At 51.7% G+C, this 19,743-nt stretch overlaps 1 protein-coding gene across 6 annotated transcripts in view; it reads left to right on the top strand.

Annotated features, from left to right (window-relative positions):
• Positions 1 to 19,743, top strand: part of ccdc134 (coiled-coil domain containing 134) — a 156,372-nt gene that overhangs the window by 119,127 nt on the left and 17,502 nt on the right. Inside the window, exon 1 of one of the 6 annotated variants that reach the window (XM_078532110.1) lies at positions 16,297 to 17,013. The exons of 4 other annotated variants lie outside the window; for them this stretch is intronic. In XM_078532110.1, the coding sequence (XP_078388236.1) occupies positions 16,828 to 17,013 (186 nt within the window). In that variant the 5' untranslated portion in view covers positions 16,297 to 16,827. Of the gene's footprint in view, positions 1 to 16,296; positions 17,044 to 19,743 lie in introns of those variants that run through there. One more of the 6 variants, XM_078532109.1, reaches the window with a different exon arrangement.

The raw sequence follows: 19,743 nt of genomic DNA, 5'->3' as shown, positions 1-19,743 counted from the left end.
GGCAGTGGAGGCACTCAGGTAAAAGCCTCCCTGTACATGGACGACGTCGCCGTCTTCTGCTCGGATCCGCTGTCGGTGCGCAGACTGATGCACATCTGCGACCAGTTCGAACTGGCCTCGGGAGCCAAGGTATATCGTGGGAAGAGCGAGGCCATGTTCTTTGGGAAGTGGGCTGACCGATCCTTTGTCCCCTTCACTGTCAGGGCTGACGGCCTGAAGGTGCTGGGGATATGGTTCGGAGGGACCGGGGCATGCGTTAGAAACTGGAAGGAGCGAGTGGCTATGGTGAAAAGGAAACTGGGCATGTGGGAGCGACGCTCCCTCTCCATTGCGGGAAAGAACCTGGTCATCAGGTGTGAGGTACTCTCGCTGTTGCTGTACGTGGCGCAGGTCTGGCCCATTCCAGACTCCTGCGCGATGGCGATCACTCGAGCCATCTTCCGCTTTATCTGGAGGTCGAAAATGGATCGTGTCCGCAGGGACGCGATGTACAAGCCTCTAGATAAAGGGGGAAGAAACGTGCCCAACATCGCCCTCATACTGATGGCCACCTTTGTGTGTGGCTGCATCAAGCGGTGCGTAGACCCTCAGTACGCAAACACCAAGTGTCACTACGTGCTGAGGTCCTACCTGTCCCCGATGTTGCGAAGGATGGGTCTGGCCACGCTGCCGCTGAACGCTCCAAGTAGTTGGACCGTGCCGTACCATCTGTCCCTGGTGGAAAAATTTATGCAGAAAAACACCTTTGACCACAAGTCCATCAGGCAGTGGTCAGCACGTAACGTCCTAGAGGCCCTGAGGGAAAAGGAGAGGGTGGACCCTGTGGGATGGTTCCCCGAGCAGACTGTCAAAGTCATTTGGCAGAATGCCTCATCGCCAGAACTTTCCAACAAGCACCAAGACGTAGCTTGGCTGGTGGTGAGAAAGGCCCTCCCCGTCAGATCCTTCCTACATGCCAGGAGTCTCACCCCCTCTGCACGTTGCCCTCGAGGTGGCTGTGGTGGGGAAGAGACCGTTGTTCACCTCCTTGTGGATTGTGCCTTTGCAAAGAAAGTCTGGAGAGAGATGCAGTGGTTGCTGTCGAGGTTCATCCCGAGCAGTTCTGTGACACAGGACTCTGTGCTCTACGGGCTGATCCCAGGGACAGGGACGCACATCGAGACAAACATCAGCTGCAGCTGGAGGATCATCTACTCAGTGAAAGACGCTCTTTGGTCTGCCCGAAACTTGTTGGTCTTCCAGCGCAAAGAGTTGTCCCTGACCAAGTGTTGCAGACTGGCACATTCCAACGCCCAGGACTATGTGCTGAGGGACGCACTAAAGCTTGGGGCAGCCGCTGCACAGGGGAAAGGTCGCTGTCTAAGACCTTTCAGCCGTAGTGCACCGAGGTGCTGGGAATCGTATTGACCCTTCAGGCTGTGTGACTCACATTGAATGTATGCAGTGAATATTACATGTATCACAATTGTACTGAAGGACCTCAGGGTGCAACATGATCTGCAAGGAAAAGCTGAATATTATTACTCTTTTTGTGAAGGCCATTTTGAAATGTCTTGTCATCTTCTATGTTCATAAAATATCTGAAAGTACAGTTTTGCACAAAAAAATCATTTTTCACTCCTCACTGGATACAGGCGAGGTACCAGAGCACTGGAGGTCTGTGAATGTTGTGCCATTGTACAGATAGGCCAAATAATTATAGACCAGTCAGTCTTACTTAGGTAGTATTCAGATTATTAGAAGCAATTCTCAGACACAGAGAAAACTGTCAATTAGAAAGGCACAGATTAATCGGGGACAGTCAGCATGGTTTTCTTAAGGGAAAGCTGTGCCTTATTAACTTAACTGAATTTTTTGAGTAAATAACGAGGATTGATGAGGGTAGTGCAGTGAATGTTGTCTACATGGATTTTAGTAAGGTATCTGACAAAGTTCCATATGGCAGACTGGTCAGAAAAGTCAAAGCCCATGGGACACAGGGGAATGTGGTGGGTTGGATCCAAAATTGGCTCAATGACAAGAAACGAATGGTAATGGTCGACAAATGTTTTAGCGAAAGGAAAGCTCTTTCCAGCGGTGTTCCACAGGGCTCAGTATTGGGCCCCTTGCTGTTTGTGGTGTGTATTAATGATTTGGACTTAAATGTGGGAGGCATAGTTGGGAAATTTGCCCATGTCACAAAAATTGTCCATGTCATGAATTGTGAAGATATCAATGGTTTGGCCGAGTGCGCAGAAAAGTAGCAAATGGGGTTCGATTGGAAATGTCTGAGGTAATGCATTTGGGGAGAGCAAACAAAGCAAGGGAATACTCAATAAATGGGAGGATATTGAGAGGGGTTGAGGAATTGAGAGTCCTTGGAATGCATGTCCAGAGGTCCCTGAAGGTGGCAGGACAGGTGGATAAGGTGCTCAAGAAAGCATATGGAATGCTGTCTTTTATTTGACAAGGTATTGAATATAAAAGCAGGGATGTAATGAGGGAACTGTATATAGCACTGGTTAGGCCACAGCTGGAATTTTGTGCACAGTTCTGGTCACCAGATTACAGGAAGGACATAATTGCTCTGGAGAAAGTGCAGAGGTGATTTACAAGAATGCTGCCCGGGCATGAAAATTGCAGCTATGAGGAGAGACCGGGTAGGCTGGGGTTGTTTTCCTTAGAACAGAGGAGGCTAAGGGGTGACCTAATTGAGGTGTACAAAATTATGAGGGGCCGAGATAGAGAGGACAAGATGCCCTGTTTACCCCAGTGGAGAGGTCAATTAGCAGGAGGCACAGATTTAAGATGCTTGGAAGAAGGGTTCGAAGGGATATTAGGAATAACTGTGTCACCCAGAGGGTGGTGGGCATTTGGAATTTGTAGCCCAGATTGGTATCGAAGCAGGAACCCTAAAACCATCGGTTGCACACCGCGATTTTACGTGGGCGGGCCAATTACAGCCCGCCCAGCGTAATTCGTGCCTCCTGATATCTGCAGCAAGGGGCGGGCAGCGGCAGGAGGCCAATGACTGCCGGGTCCAATGGCGACCCGGCGGCCTATTCAAAAACGGTGCAGGCAGCCACTGAGTTCGGTCATCTGCTATGTATTGATTTCAGCCTCCAACATGGGATTCCCATTGATAATGGAAAGACGAGCGCATCCTGATCCGGGTGCCAGGCATGCACATTAACAGTGTAACTACTTCAACTAATCAAATGTCCTGGTTCTCCCTTTCAGCCTCACCAGAGCACGCCCGGTCTCAGGAGCCTGAGGGACCGCCGCTGATCCCTGAGACACAGATGATATGAACGTACCAGCGCCACACCCTCTCAGCCAGGCAGGCACCAGCGCCACACCCTCTCAGCCAGGCAGGCACCAACGCCACACCCTCTCAGCCAGGCAGGCACCAGCGCCACACCCTCTCAGCCAGGCAGGCACCAGCGCCACACCCTCTCAGCCAGACAGGCACCAGCGCCACACCCTCTCAGCCAGGCAGGCACCAGCGCCACACCCTCTCAGCCAGGCAGGCACCAGCGCCACACCCTCTCAGCCAGGCAGGCACCAGTGCCACACCCTCTCAGCCAGGCAGGTACCAGCGCCACACCCTCTCAGCCAGGCAGGCACCAGCGCCACACCCTCTCAGCCAGGCAGGCACCAGTGCCACACCCTCTCAGCCAGGCAGGCACCAGTGCCACACCCTCTCAGCCAGGCAGGCACCAGCGCAGATACCAGCACCTCAGTGAGAATAAGATTGTCAGCCAGAAACTCGGTGCACAGCGGTGAGGGCACTTCATACTTGCTTGAGGTGTAGGCGGAGGCAGAGCACGTCCAGGGCGCTGGCAGTTGGAGGACGGCTGGGGACCAGAAACATGCTCAGTCAGTGGCTGCTGATGAGCCTCTGGTGTCGTCCCTGAGACAGCAAATGCTGGAAGTCCAGCAGGTTGTGTGGGAGGATCTGACGGAGATACATGAGGGAATGCGTGCCATGGTCTACGTTGTGGAGGAGTCCACACGGAGCATGAGCAATGCAACTACCCTCATGGCCGAGTGCGCTGCCTCCTCCATAGAGAGAGTGGCAACTCTCATGGAGAGGCTCCTCCAGGAGAACAATCAGGGCTTCCTGGGGATGCGCTCAGACCTGCAAGCCCTCAATGACCGGCAATGACCTCAGGTGGTCACTGTCAGTGTGGGAGATGGATTGGTACCCAGTATCCCAGCTAGGCGACTATCCACCAGTGGTGAGCAGGGAGGTCCAAAGTGACCTGACGGTGGCGCACCAACTGCCTGTCGTCTCTGCGAGCTCCTCTCAGGCCGCTCTGGGAGGCTCCGTGAGCAGCAGCTCCTCTACCCCTCTGCCAGTGACCGTGGCGTCTGGTGAGGCTACGGCAACTGGGGAGATGCCAGCCATGGCACTGGCCACTCCCTCCCAGGCAGGGACAGCATAGGCTCCATGGCCAGAGGATGCCCACCAAGGTCATCAAGGCCAACAGGACAGCAGAGTGAGCAGGCTGTCTGCAATGCCAGTGTCAACGAGGGGGGAGCACCAGGACGTAGCACCCGCCAGTGTAAATGTAAAGCACTTTATGCACAACACGGGCTTAACACTAGTCGTTTTCTTTTGTCCCGCTTTTAAGTTCCTGTTAAGTTGGTGCTGGTGTTGAACACATTTTCATTTAGTTTAATTCCTGTATGCCAAGCTGTAAAGCATTAAATGGGTTGGTTCTCAACAAGCCTCTGGGTGCTTCATTAGTTCTGCAGGTGAAGGGGAATCCATGATGTTATGAGTGACTGTTTGTCACTGAGCTTTATTGAAATGGCACATAGTGCATGTTGCTGACCAAGCAACTGTTGCTCTCAGGTATTGAGTATGGAGCCTCCAACCCTGCCATGTGGTGGTGGTTCATGTGTGGTAGGCGAGCTGAAGGAACAGTAGATCAAAGCCCCCCGAGTGTCCCTGCTTCCCTGGAGGTTGCCCAGGTCGGCATCTATCTCTTCAGCGTTCTCCTGACCGTGTTCGTCCTCGGACTCACGACTGGACTCATTGTCTGCTGCCAGAGCAGCTGTGGCAACATCATCCTCCACTGATTCCCCCCTTTCCGATGCCAGGTTGTGGAGAGTCCAGCATGCAACCACTATCAGTGACACACGATCTGGGGGGTACTGGAGTGTGCCCCCTGGACGGTCCAGGCATCGGAAGTGCATCTTGAGAAGACCGATGGTTGTCTCTGTCACCGCCCTTGTGGTGCCATGACTCCTATTGTACTGCTGCTCAGCCTCTCTTCCTGGATGGCGGAGAGGCGTCATGAGCCACCTTCTGAGGGGATAGCCCTTGTCACCCAGCAGCCATCCATCCAGCCGGGCTGGAGCACTGAAGAGCTGCGGCGCCTGGGAGAGTCTCAGGGTGTACGGGTCATGGGAGCCTCCTGGGTACCTTGCACAGACTTGCAGAATCTGCATCCTATGGTCACACACTATCTGCACGTTCATGGAGTGGAATCCCTTCCTGTTGACGAAGGCTCCCGGCTCACCCGCTGGTGCCTTGATGGCCACTTGTGTGCAGTCGATTGCACCCTGGACGTGGGGGAACTCAACAATCACTGCAAAGCCTCTGGCTCGCTCTGCCTGACTGGCCTCGTCCGTACAGTAGTGAATAAAGTACAGTACCCGCCTGAACAGAGCATCCACCAGCTTGACACAACTGTGGACAGCTGACTGGGGGACTCCACATAGATCACCCACTGACCCCTTCTATACCGGAGGGCATAGAAGTTGAGGGCCACAGTGACCTTCAGTGCCACTGGCATGGGGTGTCCACCCACACAGTTGGAACGGATCTCAGGGCCGATCATCTGACAGGTGGAGGTCACTGTCTCCCTTGAGACACGGAGCCTCCTTTGGCATTGCACCTCAGGCATATTGAGTAGCTGCATCGCCGTCTTTAAACCCTGGCAGCAGGTTAGTGGCATCTTCTGCGGTCCCTTCTGCCTCGGACGTCCTGTTGGCCCCGCACCCATGTGCCTGTGCCTCTCCTCCCACAGGTCAGCCTGGAGGCTGAATAGGGACACTTGGTCTCCTCCCTCTTCTACCCCTCTCTTCCTCTTCAGAATAGGGGCCTCCAGCGGAGATCACAATCCCTTTTCGCAGGGTAAGCCAAGGCTGTCTGATACCTGGAAGGCCTCAAATGTTATGAATCCTCCGGGAGCCTGGAAAACAAAACTGAGTCCTGAACTGAAGCCTCTTATTTCTGTCAAAGCAGTTCTGAAGCGAAATGAAGATGCCTTATTCACACAAGCAACCAGCAGCAAGTTATATCCTAAACTACAAACTACTCACATTTACAAGCTCTCTGACCCCTCTTACCCCACTCGTGGATGAGGTTTTTGTCAATGTGGCCTGCACGCCAGCACATTTAGCCCATGCGGTAGCCTGAAAATCACACGGGCTACGTAAAGTCCGGGACACTCAGTGTCTCAAGGGCCTTAACTGGCCAGTTAATTAATGGACGGTGCGCCTCCGACCCCATCGTGCACCCACCTAGCGAAATATGCTGAGAGTGCGCTCGGCTGAGGTCAACTCGCTTTATATCACAGTCGGGCATGTCGGGCGGGCGCCTGCACACCGAGCTCAAAATTCTGGCCTGGGAGTTTTGCTCACCTTATACCTGGGCCTGTTGGAGACAAATTGATAAGAGTTTGATCGCTGTGATTAGTGAACAGCTCCATCAACATCCTATCATGCAACTACCACAGGTGGTGAACTGGATGAACCTTAAGGGCAGAATTTTGCCCACGTTGGGCAGGATTTGCAGGGTGACCGGGAGCGGCTGGGAAATGGACCACTGCCCACGAGTGGGCTGTGACCACGATTTCACACTGTGCGGACCAATTAAGGCCTTAACTGTCCCCCCAGCGTGAACGCCAGCTGCAGAAATGTTTGAGAAGGGGCAGGCGGGGGCCTGTTGGCCGCTGGGTCCAATGGCGACCCGGCAGCCAGTTCAAGAACGACGCAGGCAGCGCCAGGGAGGCTGCCCGGGTCAGAGTTGCTGCAAGGACATGGCTGCAAACGAGGATGCAGAGACCAGGCGGGAGAGGAGGTCGGCTGGTCACTCGGTACCCTGTTTTTCGGACGAGTGCCTCGTCGTCCTCCTGGAGGGGGTGGCTGCCAGGAGGGACACCCTTATCCCCAGAGATAGGAGGAGGAGGCCACTGCACCTCAGCAAGAGGGCATGGGAGGAGGTGGCAGCCCGGGTGAGCAGCCATGATGTGGTTTAATGACCTGCTGCGCTCAGGAAGGGCGAGTACCATGTTGGCATGGGTCAGTGTGGTGAAATGTTAAGGGCTGGCCGTCTCCTCGTGGAGCTCAGGGGTTTTACAGTGTGACTGCCAACTGTCTATGACACCGGAGCTGTCCCAGGGGCTGAGTCCTGGCTGCTTGGACTGAGTGCCTTGCGGCATGAGGCCCCCAACTCGGATGAGCCCTGTGAGGTGCTCCTCAGGTGGGGTTGGCCAGGCTGCAATGGTGCTGCAGGGAGAGAGTGGACCAATCAATGCTCCTCTGTCCTTTCAGGAAAAGATATCCTATAACAATATTGAGAGGTCACGGACAGGCGGAGGACCCCCACACCTTCTCAGCCTCTCCCACAATGAGCAGGAGGACTTGGAGCTTGAGAGGTGCCACGCATCTCAATTAACCAGCCATGGAGAGGCTGGGAGTGCCAGATGAAGGTAAGAGTGCAGTGCACTGAGGTGAGAGTGTCGGATGGTGCAAACATGTAGTCTCATTATTCATGGTAGCCTCCAGACTGGAGTCTCCATAGGCCACTGAATGATGATGGCACCATGATGCACATCGCCATTGTCTCACCAGGGTGCCTGGCATGCATTAAACTAATGACTTGTCCTCATTCTCCCCAGGTCTGCCACCAAGCAGCGAAGCACACAACCCCCAGGAGCTATACCTGACCCCAGAGGACCACCATGCTCCCCAAGCACATCCGCCACACCCACTCTCTGAACCAGACACCAGCGCAGATACCAGCACCTCGGTGGGCATCAGTTCGGCAGATAGTATCTCAGTGCACATTGGTGAAGGCACTTCACACTCGCTTGAGGTGTAGGCAGAGGCAGAGAGTGCTCAGGGCTGATGATGAGTCTCTGGAGTTGTCCATTAGGCGACAGATGCTGGATGTCCAACGGGATGTGCGGGAGGATCTGGCGGAGATACACAAGGGTATTCGTGCCATGGTCTCCAGTATGGAGGAGTCCCTGTGGAGCATCAGCACTGTGTTGACCCTCATGGCCGAACGCACTTCCTCCTCCATTGAGAGAGTGGCGACTCTCATGGAGAGGCTGCTCCAGGGACAGAATCAGGGGTTCCTGGGGTTGCGCTCAGGCCTGCAAGCCCTCACACAGACGCTAACCTCAAGTGGTCAGTGTCAGTGTGGGAAGTGGATGTGGCACCCAGTATCCCAGCTAGCTGCCCATCCATCAGCAGCAAGCAGGGAGGTGCACAGCGACCTCACGTTGGATCACGACCTTCTTGTTGTCTCTGCGGGCTCCTCTCAGGGCGCTCTGGATGATGGCAGCAGCTCCTCCATCCCTCTGCCAGTGACTGTCACATTTGATGAGGCTGCGATGACTGGGACGATGCCAGCCGTGGCACTGGCCGCTCCCTCCCAGGCGGGGCCAGCACAGGCTCCACTGGCCAGAGGATGACACCAAGATCATCAAGGCCAACAGGACAGCAGAGTCAGCAGGCTGTCTCCAATGCTGCTGCCAGCGAGTGGGGAGCACCTAGGCATAGCAGCTGTAAACATTAGTTTAAAGCACCTTAAGCACAAGAGGGACTGGTCATGGGTGATCTTTTGTTTCTCTTTTTGTTTTTCTTTACTTAATGGTGTGACCACCAACAGCGGATATTGTTCCCTTCAAAGCCATGTGAGTTCCAACATCAGACTAGATTTGCTTTTGTGTTATTGGCGTGAGTCTGTTTCATTTATTTTGTAGGTGCAGGGTACGCCGGTATGTAATGCTGGATGTGGGTGGCTCGAAACTTTATTGCACAGGCACTGAGTGTATCTTGGGGACCAAGGAAAGGGTGATTTCTGTGATCCAGGATGGAGGTGGCAGCCCTGGCATGTGGTGGTAGTTCTTATTTGGCAGCCTAGCTGAAGGAGCGTTGGATCAAGGCATCCCTGGTGTGCCTGCCACACTGGAGATTAGAGAGGTCTCCCTCCACACCCTCAGCGTTCTCCTCACTGTGCTCCTATTCTGACTCACCACGGGATTCATCATATGTGGCCTGTGGAGCTCCCTCAAGATCCTCTTCCTCCAGTGGGTCCCGCCTTGCCATTGCCAGATTGTGGAGGGTGCAGCGTGCAAGCACTATCAGTGACACCCGCTCTAGGGGGGTTATTGTGGTACTCCCCCTGAACAGTCCAGGCATCGGAAGCGCATCTTCTGAAGATATGGTTTTCTCTATCCCCTCCACCCTTGTGGAAGTGTGGCTCCTGTTGTAATGCTGCTCGGCCTCTGTTCTTGGGTGACGGAGAGGAGTCATGAGCCACCTTTTCAACGGATAGCCCTTGTCACCCAGCAGCCATCCATCCAGCCGGGCTGGAGCACTGAAAAGCCGCGGCGCCTGGGAGAGTCTCAGGGTGTACGGGTCACGGGAGCTGCCTGGGTACCTTGCACAGACTTGCAGAATCTGCATCTTATGGTCACACACTATCTGCACGTTAATGGAGTGAGATCCCTTCCTGTTGACGAAGGCTCCCGGCTTACCCACTGGCACCTTGATGGCCACATGTGTGTCAGTGGATGGCACCCTGGACATGGGGGCATCCACCAATCACTGCGAAGCCTCCGCCTCGCTCAGCCTGGCTACCCTCATCCATACAGAAATGAATGACAGTCAATACCCGCCTGAACAGAGCTTCTGTCACCAGCTTGACACAACTGTGGACAGCTGATTGGGAGGCTCCACATAGATCTCCCACTGAACCCTGGAAAGAGCCAATGGATAGAAGTTGGCCACAGTGACCTTCAGAGACACTGGCATGGGGTGTCCACCCACAGTCAGATCTGCAGGTCCTTCAGCATTGCACCTTGGATATATTGAGGTAGCTGCATCGCAGCCTGTAAACCCTGGCAGCAGGATAGTGGCGGCACCTGCAGCCCCTTCTGCCTTGGACTACCTGCTGGACCTGCGCCCCTTGTGCCTGCAACTTTCCTCCCGCAGGTCACTCCCCTGGAAGCTGCATTGGGACACCTGGCCTCCTCCCCCTTCTGCCCCTCTCTTCCTCCTCAGAGGAGATGCTGCCCAGCAGAGACCACAGTCCCCATGACCAAGGTAACAGGAGGCTGTCTGATACCTAGAAGGGGCCACACGATCAAAATCGTCAGGGGGCCTTGGAGATACCAGTGAGTCCTGAAATGAAGCCCTGAACAGAGATGAAGCTGCCAAGTACTGATAAGCAACCAGCAACAAACTATTGCCAAAACCCCTCATTACTCACACTGGCAATGCTGCTGACCCTTATTATCCCGTCCATGGATGAGGTTTGCGAATGGTCGGCTGCCCGAGCGATGAGCGCAAACTCGCACTGGCAACGTTAAATCGGTGTCACTTGGCTTAAGGGCCTTAACTGGCCTCTTAATTAATGGCGGGAGCGGCTCCGACTCCCATGCATACCCGCTGACTGAACTATCCGTGAGTGTGCGATGACGTTGGGACGCTCGCCCGAGGTCTTCGCGCGTCACCTTACGCTCGAGCGTGTTGGGCATGCGCCCGAATGCCGGGCAAAAAATTCTCCCCCAAGTCTTCTTTCCATCCAGTAATTCCAATGTTCGTTTCTCACCAGTGATTGGAAAGATCATGGTGATTCTTTTGGTAAAAGGCAAATATCTTTACTTTTTATCTCCAAAATTATTATTAGTGTTGTTAGAAACAAGATTTGAGGTGATATTTAAAACACAGTGAACAGTGATGTGAAATAAACAACATGCATTTTAATTTCCAAATCTCTGACTGTCCACCAGTGGGAACAGACTTTGGCCTTTTGTTAACTTTAACTGGTTTGAATTGGAATATAAAAGATATTGTTTGGTTTAATAAAGTTTCAGTCTAACAGGAGCCCCAGAGTCAACCCCGAGCAACACCCACCCACCACCTCCTGTTACTGGGCAGCGCGATGTAACCTCCCCTTCACCCACTGTCCTTATCACTTTAATATGTCACATTCAAGCCCAGATGGGCAGCCGATCATAAAATGATTGGGAGTAAAAAATGAAAATGCTGGAGAAACTGAGCAAGTCCTTCGGGCTGATACCTGGCAGGGAGAGACCATGATCATGTTGCTTCTGCATATGTGCAAATGTAGTTTTTGTGGGTATCATTTCTTTTCAGCAAAGCTTTTGGCCTTTTTGCCCTTTGGTATTGGAGGCTCTTCTGTGGTTGTTTGTTCTCCTTTGAAGAGGCTTCAGTGCCGAACAGAGGGAAATTAAAGGAGTGATGGCTGCGACCAGTCAAGCCCCAAACCAGCGTTAGGGAGGCAGTGAAGGACAGCGAAGGAGGGACACCCATTGGCTGAGCCTTCTTCATTAAAAGAGTCCTTTTGGAATCCTGTGGAATTGAAGCTGCTGAGATCTACTGTCTGCAGGACTTTCACAGCGCTGGATACTTCGATGTGACCTTCAAGAATGTTGCTGCCTGTGCCCAGTTCCTGAAGGTGTTTGAGGAGAAGAGAGACCAGCCACAGTTGAGAATCCTCACGGTGGAGCCACTCTTTACTCGGACTCCGCAATGGGACCATGTGGTGACTGTGCTTCACACTCGCTTGAGGTGCAGGCAGAGGCAGAGAGTGGGATATGCGGAAGGATCTGGCGGGGATAAATGAGGGAATGTGTGCCATGGTCTCCATTGTGGAAGAGTTCCGGTGCAGCAGCGGCACTGCGTTGACCCTCATGGTTGAGCGCACTGCCGCCTCCATGAGGAGAGTGGTGAGTCTCATGGAGAGGCTGCTCCAGGGACAGAATCAGGGGTTCCTGGGGTTGCGCTCAGGCCTGCAAGCCCTCACACAGACGCTAACCTCAAGTGGTCAGTGTCAGTGTGGGAAGTGGATGTGGCACCCAGTATCCCAGCTAGCTGCCCATCCATCAGCAGCAAGCAGGGAGGTGCACAGCGACCTCACGTTGGATCATGACCTTCTTGTTGTCTCTGCAGGCTCCTCTCAGGGCGCTCTGGATGATGGCAGCAGCTCCTCCATCCCTCTGCCAGTGACTGTCACATTTGATGAGGCTGCGATGACTGGGACGATGCCAGCCGTGGCACTGGCCGCTCCCTCCCAGGCGGGGCCAGCACAGGCTCCACTGGCCAGAGGATGACACCAAGATCATCAAGGCCAACAGGACAGCAGAGTCAGCAGGCTGTCTCCAATGTCGGTGCCAGTGAGGGGAGAGCACCCGTAAACGCAAGTTTAAAGCACCTTAAGAACAAGAGGGACTGGTCACCGGTCATCTATTGTTCCCTGTTTTGTTTATCTTGTTTTAATGGTGTGACCACCAACAGCGGATATTGTTCCCTTCAATACTATGTGACTTCCAACATTAAATTATATTTGCTTTTGTGTTATTGGCGTGTATCTGTTTCATTTATTTTGTAGGTGCAGGGTACGCCGGTATGTAATGCTGGATGTGGGTGGCTCAAAACTTTATTGCACAGGCACTGCGTCTATCTTGGGGCCCAAGGAAAGGGTGATTTCTGTGATCCAGGATGGAGGTGGCAGCCCTGGCATGAGGTGGTAGTTCTTATTTGGCAGCCTAGCTGAAGGAGCGTTGGATCAAGGCATCCCTGCCCCCATAGACGTTACTGAGTCTCCCTCCACACCCTCAGCATTTTCCTCACTGTGCTCCTCTTCGGACTCACTCCGGGATTCATCATCTGTGGCCTATGGAGCTGTGTCAAGATCCTCTTCCTCCAGTGGGTCCCCCTTTGCCATTGCCAGATTGTGGAGAGCGTAGCATGCAAGCACTATCAGTGACACCCGCTCTGGGGGGTTATTGTAGTGCTCCCCCGAACGGTCCAGGCATCGGAAGCGCATCTTCTGAAGTCTTTTGGTCCTCTCTTACCACCCCCCTTTGGAGGTTTGGCTCCTGTTGTATTGCTGCTCTTGGATGACGGAGAGGCATCATGAGCCACCTTTTCAGGGGATAGCACTAGTCTCCCAGGAGCCATCAATCCAGATGGGCTGTAGCACTGAATAGCCTTGACGCCTGGGAGTGTCTCAGGATGTAAGTGTCATGGGGTCTGCCTGGGTACCTTGCATAGACTTGCAGAATCTGCATCCTATGGTCACACACTATCTGCACGTTCATGGAGCGGAATCCCTTCCTGTTGACGAAGGCATCCGGCTTACCCACTTGCACCCAGGATGGGAGGACATCCCAGTAATTGCTGCAAAGCCTCTGGCTCGCTCAGCCTGGCTGGCCTCGTCTTACGGAAATGAGTGAAGTCAATACCCGCCTGAACAGAGCATCTGTCACCAGCTTGACACAACTGTGGACAGCTGATTGGGAGGCTCCACACAGATGCTCCACTGAGCCCTGGAAAGAGCCAGAGGCATAGACATTGAAGGCCACAGTGACCTTCAGAGCCACTGGCATGAAGTGTCCATCCACGCAGTCGGAGGTCATCTCAGGCCCGATCATCTGACAAATGGAGGTCACAGTCTCGCTGGAGAGATGGAGCCACCTTCAGCATTGCACCTCAGACATATTGAAGTAGCTACATCACCGCCTGTAAACCCTGGCAGCAGGATAGTGGCATCTTCTGCGGCCCCTTGTGCCTTGGACTACCTGCTGGCCCTGCGCCCCTTGTGCCTGCAACTCTCCTCCCGCAGGTCACTCCCCTGGACCTGCACTGGGACACTTGGCCTCCTCCCCCTTCTGCCCCTCCCTCCTCAGAGGAGGTGCCTCCAGCAGAGACCACAAGGCTGTCTGATACCTGGAAGGGTCCACACGATCCGAATCCTCAGGGGGCCTGGAAGACACCAACGAGTCCTGGAATGACGTCTGGAAATGCTCTGAATGAAGCCCCGATCAGAGATTCAGCTGACAAGTACCAATAAGCCACCAGCAGCAAGTTATCTCCAAAACTCCTCACTACTCATATCGACAATGCTGCTGACCCTTCTTATGCCGCACGTGGATGAGGTTTAGCGAATTGTGGGCTGCCCACCTGCCTGTGCAAGGATTGACAAGTCGCACGGGGAACATTCAATCAGCATCAGCTGAGTTGCTAAGGGCCTTAACTGGCCTCTTTATCAATGGCAGGCGCGGCTCCGACTTCTGCGATAGTCAGCATGGTTTTGTCAGGGGGAGATCATGTCAAACAAATTTGATTGAATTTTTGAAGGAGATGACTAGTTGTGTAGATGAGGGTAGTGCAGTTAATGTAGTCTACATGGACTTCAGTAAGGCTTTTGACAAGGTCCTGCATGGGAGAATGGTCAAGTAGATAAGAGCTCATGGGATCCAGAGCAGTGTGACAAATTGGATCCAAAATTGGCTTAGTGGCAGGAGGCAGAGGGTGATGGTTTAAGGTTGTATTTGCGATTGGAAGCCTGTGACAAGTGGTGTACCGCAGGGATCGGTGCTGGGACACTTGCTGTTTGTAGTGTACATTAATGATTTAGACATGAATATAGGTGTGATCAATAAGTTCGCAGATGACACGAAAATTGGTGGTGTCGTAAATAGTGAGGAGGAAAGCCTTAGACAGGATGATATAGATGGGTTGGTGAGATGGGCAGAGCAGTGGCAAATGGAATTTAATCCTGAGAAGTGTAAGGTGATGCATTTTGGGAGGACTAACACAGCAAGGGAATACACAATGAATGGCAGGACCCTAGGAAGTACAGAGGATCAGAGCGACCTCGGTGTACATGTCTACAGATCCCTGAAGGCAGCAGCACAGGTAGGTAAGGTGGTTAAGAAGGCATATGGGATACTTGCCTTTATTAGCTGAGGCATAGAATACAAGAGCAGGGAGGTTATGTTGGAGCTTTATAAAATGCTAGTTAGGCCACAGCTGGAGTACTGTGTGCAGTTCTGGTTGCCACACTATAGGAAGGATGTGATTGCACTCGAGAGGGTGCAGAGGAGATTCACCAGATGTTGCCTGGGCTGGAGCGTTTCAGCTATGAAGAGAGACTGGATAGACTAGGGTTGTTTTCCTTAGAGCAGAGAAGGCTGAAGGGGGGGGAACCTGATAGAGGTGTACAAAATTATGAGGGGCATAGATAAGGTAGATAGGAAGGAACTTTTCCCCTTAGCGGTAGTGTCAATAACCAGGAGGCATAGATTTATGGTAAGGGGAAGGAGGTTTAGAGGGGATTTGAGGAAAAGTTTTTTCACCCAGAGAGTTGTTGGAATCTGGAACACACTGCCTGAGGGGGTGGTAGAGGCAGGAACCCTCACAACATTTAGAAGTATTTAGATGAGCACTTGAAACACCATAGCATACAGGGTTATGGGCCAAGTGCTGGAAAATGGGATTAGAATAGATAGGTGCTTGATGGCTGGCATGGACATGATGGGCCAAAGGGCCTGTTTCTGTGCTGTATAACTCTATGACTCAATGACTATTTGTACTATCGCCAAATTTGCGGATGGTACAAAAATAGGAAGGCAAGTGATGAGGATGACTAGGAGTCTATAGAGGGATATAGACAGGTTAAGTGAGTGGGCAAAAAGTGGCAGATGGAATATAATATGGGAAAATGTGAGGTTATGCACTTTGACAGGAGGATTAGAGGAGCCGAATATATTTAAGTGGAGAAAGGCTGCAGCACAGAGGGATTTGGGAGTCCTTATGCATGATTCCTAAAAGGCTAACTATAAGTTCAGCAGGTAATAGGGAAGGCAAATGGAATGTTGGCCTTTATTTCAAAGGGAATGGAGTATAAAAGTAGGGAAGTCTTGCTCAAGGGCAATTAGGGGTAGGTAATGAATGCTGGTCTAGCCAGTGATGCTCACATTATCCTCCAGTCATTTACAAAGCAACAATTGACAGGGTCTCCTCTACATTGGAGAGGCCAAACGCAGACTGGGTGACCGCTTTGCGGAACACCTTGGGTCTGTCCACAAGCATGACCCAGACCTCCCTGTCGCTTACCATTTGAACACTCCACCCTGCTCTCAAGGCCACATGTCCGTCCTTGGCCTGCTGCAACGTTCTAGTGAAGCTCAACGCAAACTGGAAGAACAGCACCTCATCATCCGACTAGGCACTTTACAGCCTTCCGGACTGAATATTGAGTTCAACAACTTCAGATCATGAACTCTCTCCTCCATCCCCACCCCCTTTCCGATCCCCCTTTTTCCAATAATTTAAAATTAAAAAAATATATATATTTTTCTTTTCCCACCTATTTTTAAATTTATTTCGATATATTGTTTTATCTCCACCTTTTAGCCCATTTTGATCCCTTCTCTCCCCCCCCCCATTAGGGCCATCTGCCACTAGCTTGCCACCCTTAATGTCACCGTCAACACCTCTTTGTACTTTTGTCTATGACATCTTTTGGCAATCTCCACCTATCACTGGCCCTCTATCCAGCTCCACCTGTCCCACCGACCTCAACCAGCTTATATTTCACCTCATTTCTCTATTTCCTCAGTTCTGATGAAGAGTCACACGGACTCGAAACGTTAACTGTCAGACCTGCTGAGTTTTTCCAGCTATTTTTGAATTGACAGAGACTGTTCGGTCGCTGATTGGGAGGAGCGACTTGCCACGGCGCGCGACTTTTCGGCAGCGCGGTGGCAACGTTTGGCCTGGATACGCATGCGCTCAGCTTTCCGGCAGCTGATTGGTGGCAGAGCTTGGTCCGGATGCGCATGCGAACGTCAATTTGCCGGACGATTGGTGGAACGCCTCGGCCCGGGCGCACATGCGCAGAATCAGTCGAGCGGTGGGCGCCGAGCTGAGAGGAGCTCCGCCTGGGCGCTCCGTGAAATGGTTGATAAAAAGGTGCTTTTCACGGTCAGACCTTGCGACTCGGTAGGCCCAACAGATCTAATTATTAAACTGTCTCTTGCGCGATGTGCACGGGGACTAATTGGAAAGTAGATTCAGGGCATCGGCAGGATGGGCCGAATGACTCTGTTCAGGCTGGGGCTGGGCTATTTGCTGTTGCTGAGAATGTGGATTAAAAAGCAGATATGGGTCGGTGATTGCAGTCAGCCTAGACTGCAGGCTCCTCCTCCACCTGCTGTACTCCTCCATTAAAACTCTCACACTGCTTTATCCAACACTGAATTGATGAATGGTCTGGCTCTGCAATAAATCTGCTGCTGATGCCAAACCTGTGTAACCAATGTTGTGGGGGGGAAATGTTTTAAGATCACGCAGACCACCCTGGGAAACTGCAGCTAATATTTGTGCAGCGGCTGTCAACCCATTAACCAGATGGGCAGAATGACGGGACACATACCACCTAAAAAGGGACACCGCATCACCGCCCCAACAGCAGAGGTCCCGGTCTTCGACCTTTCTCGAGAATAGTGCTCAAACCAAATCCACGCAGGGCATGGACAACACAGCCACCTGCTCCAGAAGTGGATGAGGAGGGGATGACCCAAAGTGCAATTGTGACCATGAGTTCCAGACCGTGGGATACATGACGTCAACTTGCCCAACTGGATCTGTGTGCAGAAGGCACCTCCTGATTTTCAATCAGCCTCTCATGAGGCCGTTGAATGGATAGCCAATCGAAACGTCCCATTACAAGGGTTATTCCGTCATCTGAAAATAGTTGGTTGTAGGATCAGGGAGCTTGGCGCGTTCAAAGGGATAAGTTAACTGGAATGTGGGTGGGTTTTATTGTTGGTAAATGTATGGTAACGTATGTACTCCTGTCTAAAAGTAAAAGGAGTTGTTAATTTTTTTATTCATTTGTGGGATGTGGGCCTCACTGGCATTTATCGCCCATCCCTAGTTGAACTTGAACTGAGTGGCTTGCTAGGCCATTTCAGAGTCACCCACATCACTGTGGGTTTGGAGTCACATGTAGGCCAGACCAGGTAAGGACGGCAGATTTCCTTCCCTAAAGGACAGATGGGTTTTCCCGACAATCGGCAATGGTTTTTTAATGGTCATCATTAGACTTTTAATTTCAGATTTTTATTGAATTCAAATTCCACCATCTTGTGCATTCCCAATTATAATCGCTCCACCATTGGTGGCCGTGCCTTCAGTTGCCTGGGCCCCAAGCTCTGGAGTTCCCTCCCTACATCTCTTCACATCTCTACCTCATTTCCTCCTTTAAGACATTCCTTAAAACCTACCTCTTTGACCAAGCTTTTGGTTATTTGATCTAATATCTCCTTATGCGGCCCGGTGTCAGACTTTATTTTACAATGTTGCTGTGAAGCACCTTCTCAAGGGCAACTAGGGGGATGGGCAATAAATGCTGGCCCAGCCAGCGAAGCCCACATCCCGTGAATGAATTTTTAAAAACTGAATATAAGTTGTTGCTGTTATTCCCCCTGTAGTAAGACACTGTCTCTTGCTCACTGATTAATAGCTTTCATAGGCTACAGTTCGCCTGACCCCAGTCCAGTGGCTGAAGGTCAGTGACTGTGAGTAAAATGATGTTTCCTTTTAAAAAGTGATAGACAATGTGTATGTGCAATTAATATTTTCATAAAAGAGACAGGGGAAGCAAATTTAAATTTTGCCAAGCACCTTGAAGACACTTGGAATCAATTTAAAAATTCAGCTATTCAATTATTTGAGCTGTCCATCACAAGTACAGATATTTCAGATTATCAGGCCATCCTTCCATTTTTTACCAAGAGAAGTATAAATAGGAGGTGTGATGTAGATTTCCAGCCAGAACATAAGCTCTCACTCTCTCTTTCTGAGGCCATTATATGTCTTAAATCAGAAACATTAAGAGGAATAAGCAAAGTTTATTTTTACTTCGGCTGTTGGACTGTTTCTCATTGCTAGTATTGTCCAAAAAGATACGGACCTTGTTCCTAATAGTCCACAGGACAGAAGCATCTGTAGCTCAGCACCAATTGGAAATCTCTGTCAAGAGATCGAAGAACTGGTCAGTATGACAAGTTAAAATGTAACTAATATGTTAGCCGCATGGAACTAATTGGGTATTACGATGTGGCTAATTACATTATTAATTAGCAAATAAAAATGAGTAATAGACACTATTGATGTGCATGTGATCTCAGTACTATTTTAGAAGGTGTTTGATATGGGTTTTACCCTTGGTGTGTGGATTGGTGAAATGGTTTGATGAAAGGCTGAGAGTGAGTGTTTTTTGATTGTTGGGTGTCATTAACTTCCTTGGTCACATTGGTTATTGGCTAAAATCATGAGTAGCGTGGGTGAAAACGCCTCACTTCCACACCCGGGAAGCTGGCATCATCATCATCAGTTTGATCAACTGGAATAACTCCAGACCAGCAGAAAAAAGACCAACACAGCCAATAATAAGCACCTTCATTAGGGCAAACAGGCAAAGCAGTATCTGTGCCTAGATGGGGAAGGGGAAGGGGGGGGGGGGCGTCTGGATGCAGAGGGTTCTGGCTGGGGGGGGGGGAGGGGGGAGAGGAGTGATCCAGATGGAGAAGGCTCTGGTAGGAGTGTGGGGGAGGGGTCTGGATGGAGAAGGCTCTGGTAGGAGTGTGGGGGAGGGGTCTGGATGGAAAAGGCTCTGGTAGGAGTGTGGGGGAGGGG

This window comes from Cetorhinus maximus, chromosome 29 (assembly GCF_964194155.1).
Source record: "Cetorhinus maximus chromosome 29, sCetMax3.hap1.1, whole genome shotgun sequence".
NCBI classification, from domain to species: Eukaryota; Metazoa; Chordata; class Chondrichthyes; order Lamniformes; family Cetorhinidae; genus Cetorhinus; species Cetorhinus maximus.
The sequence above is the reverse complement of the archived record's forward strand: the minus strand, read 5'-3'. Positions and strand labels throughout refer to the sequence as shown.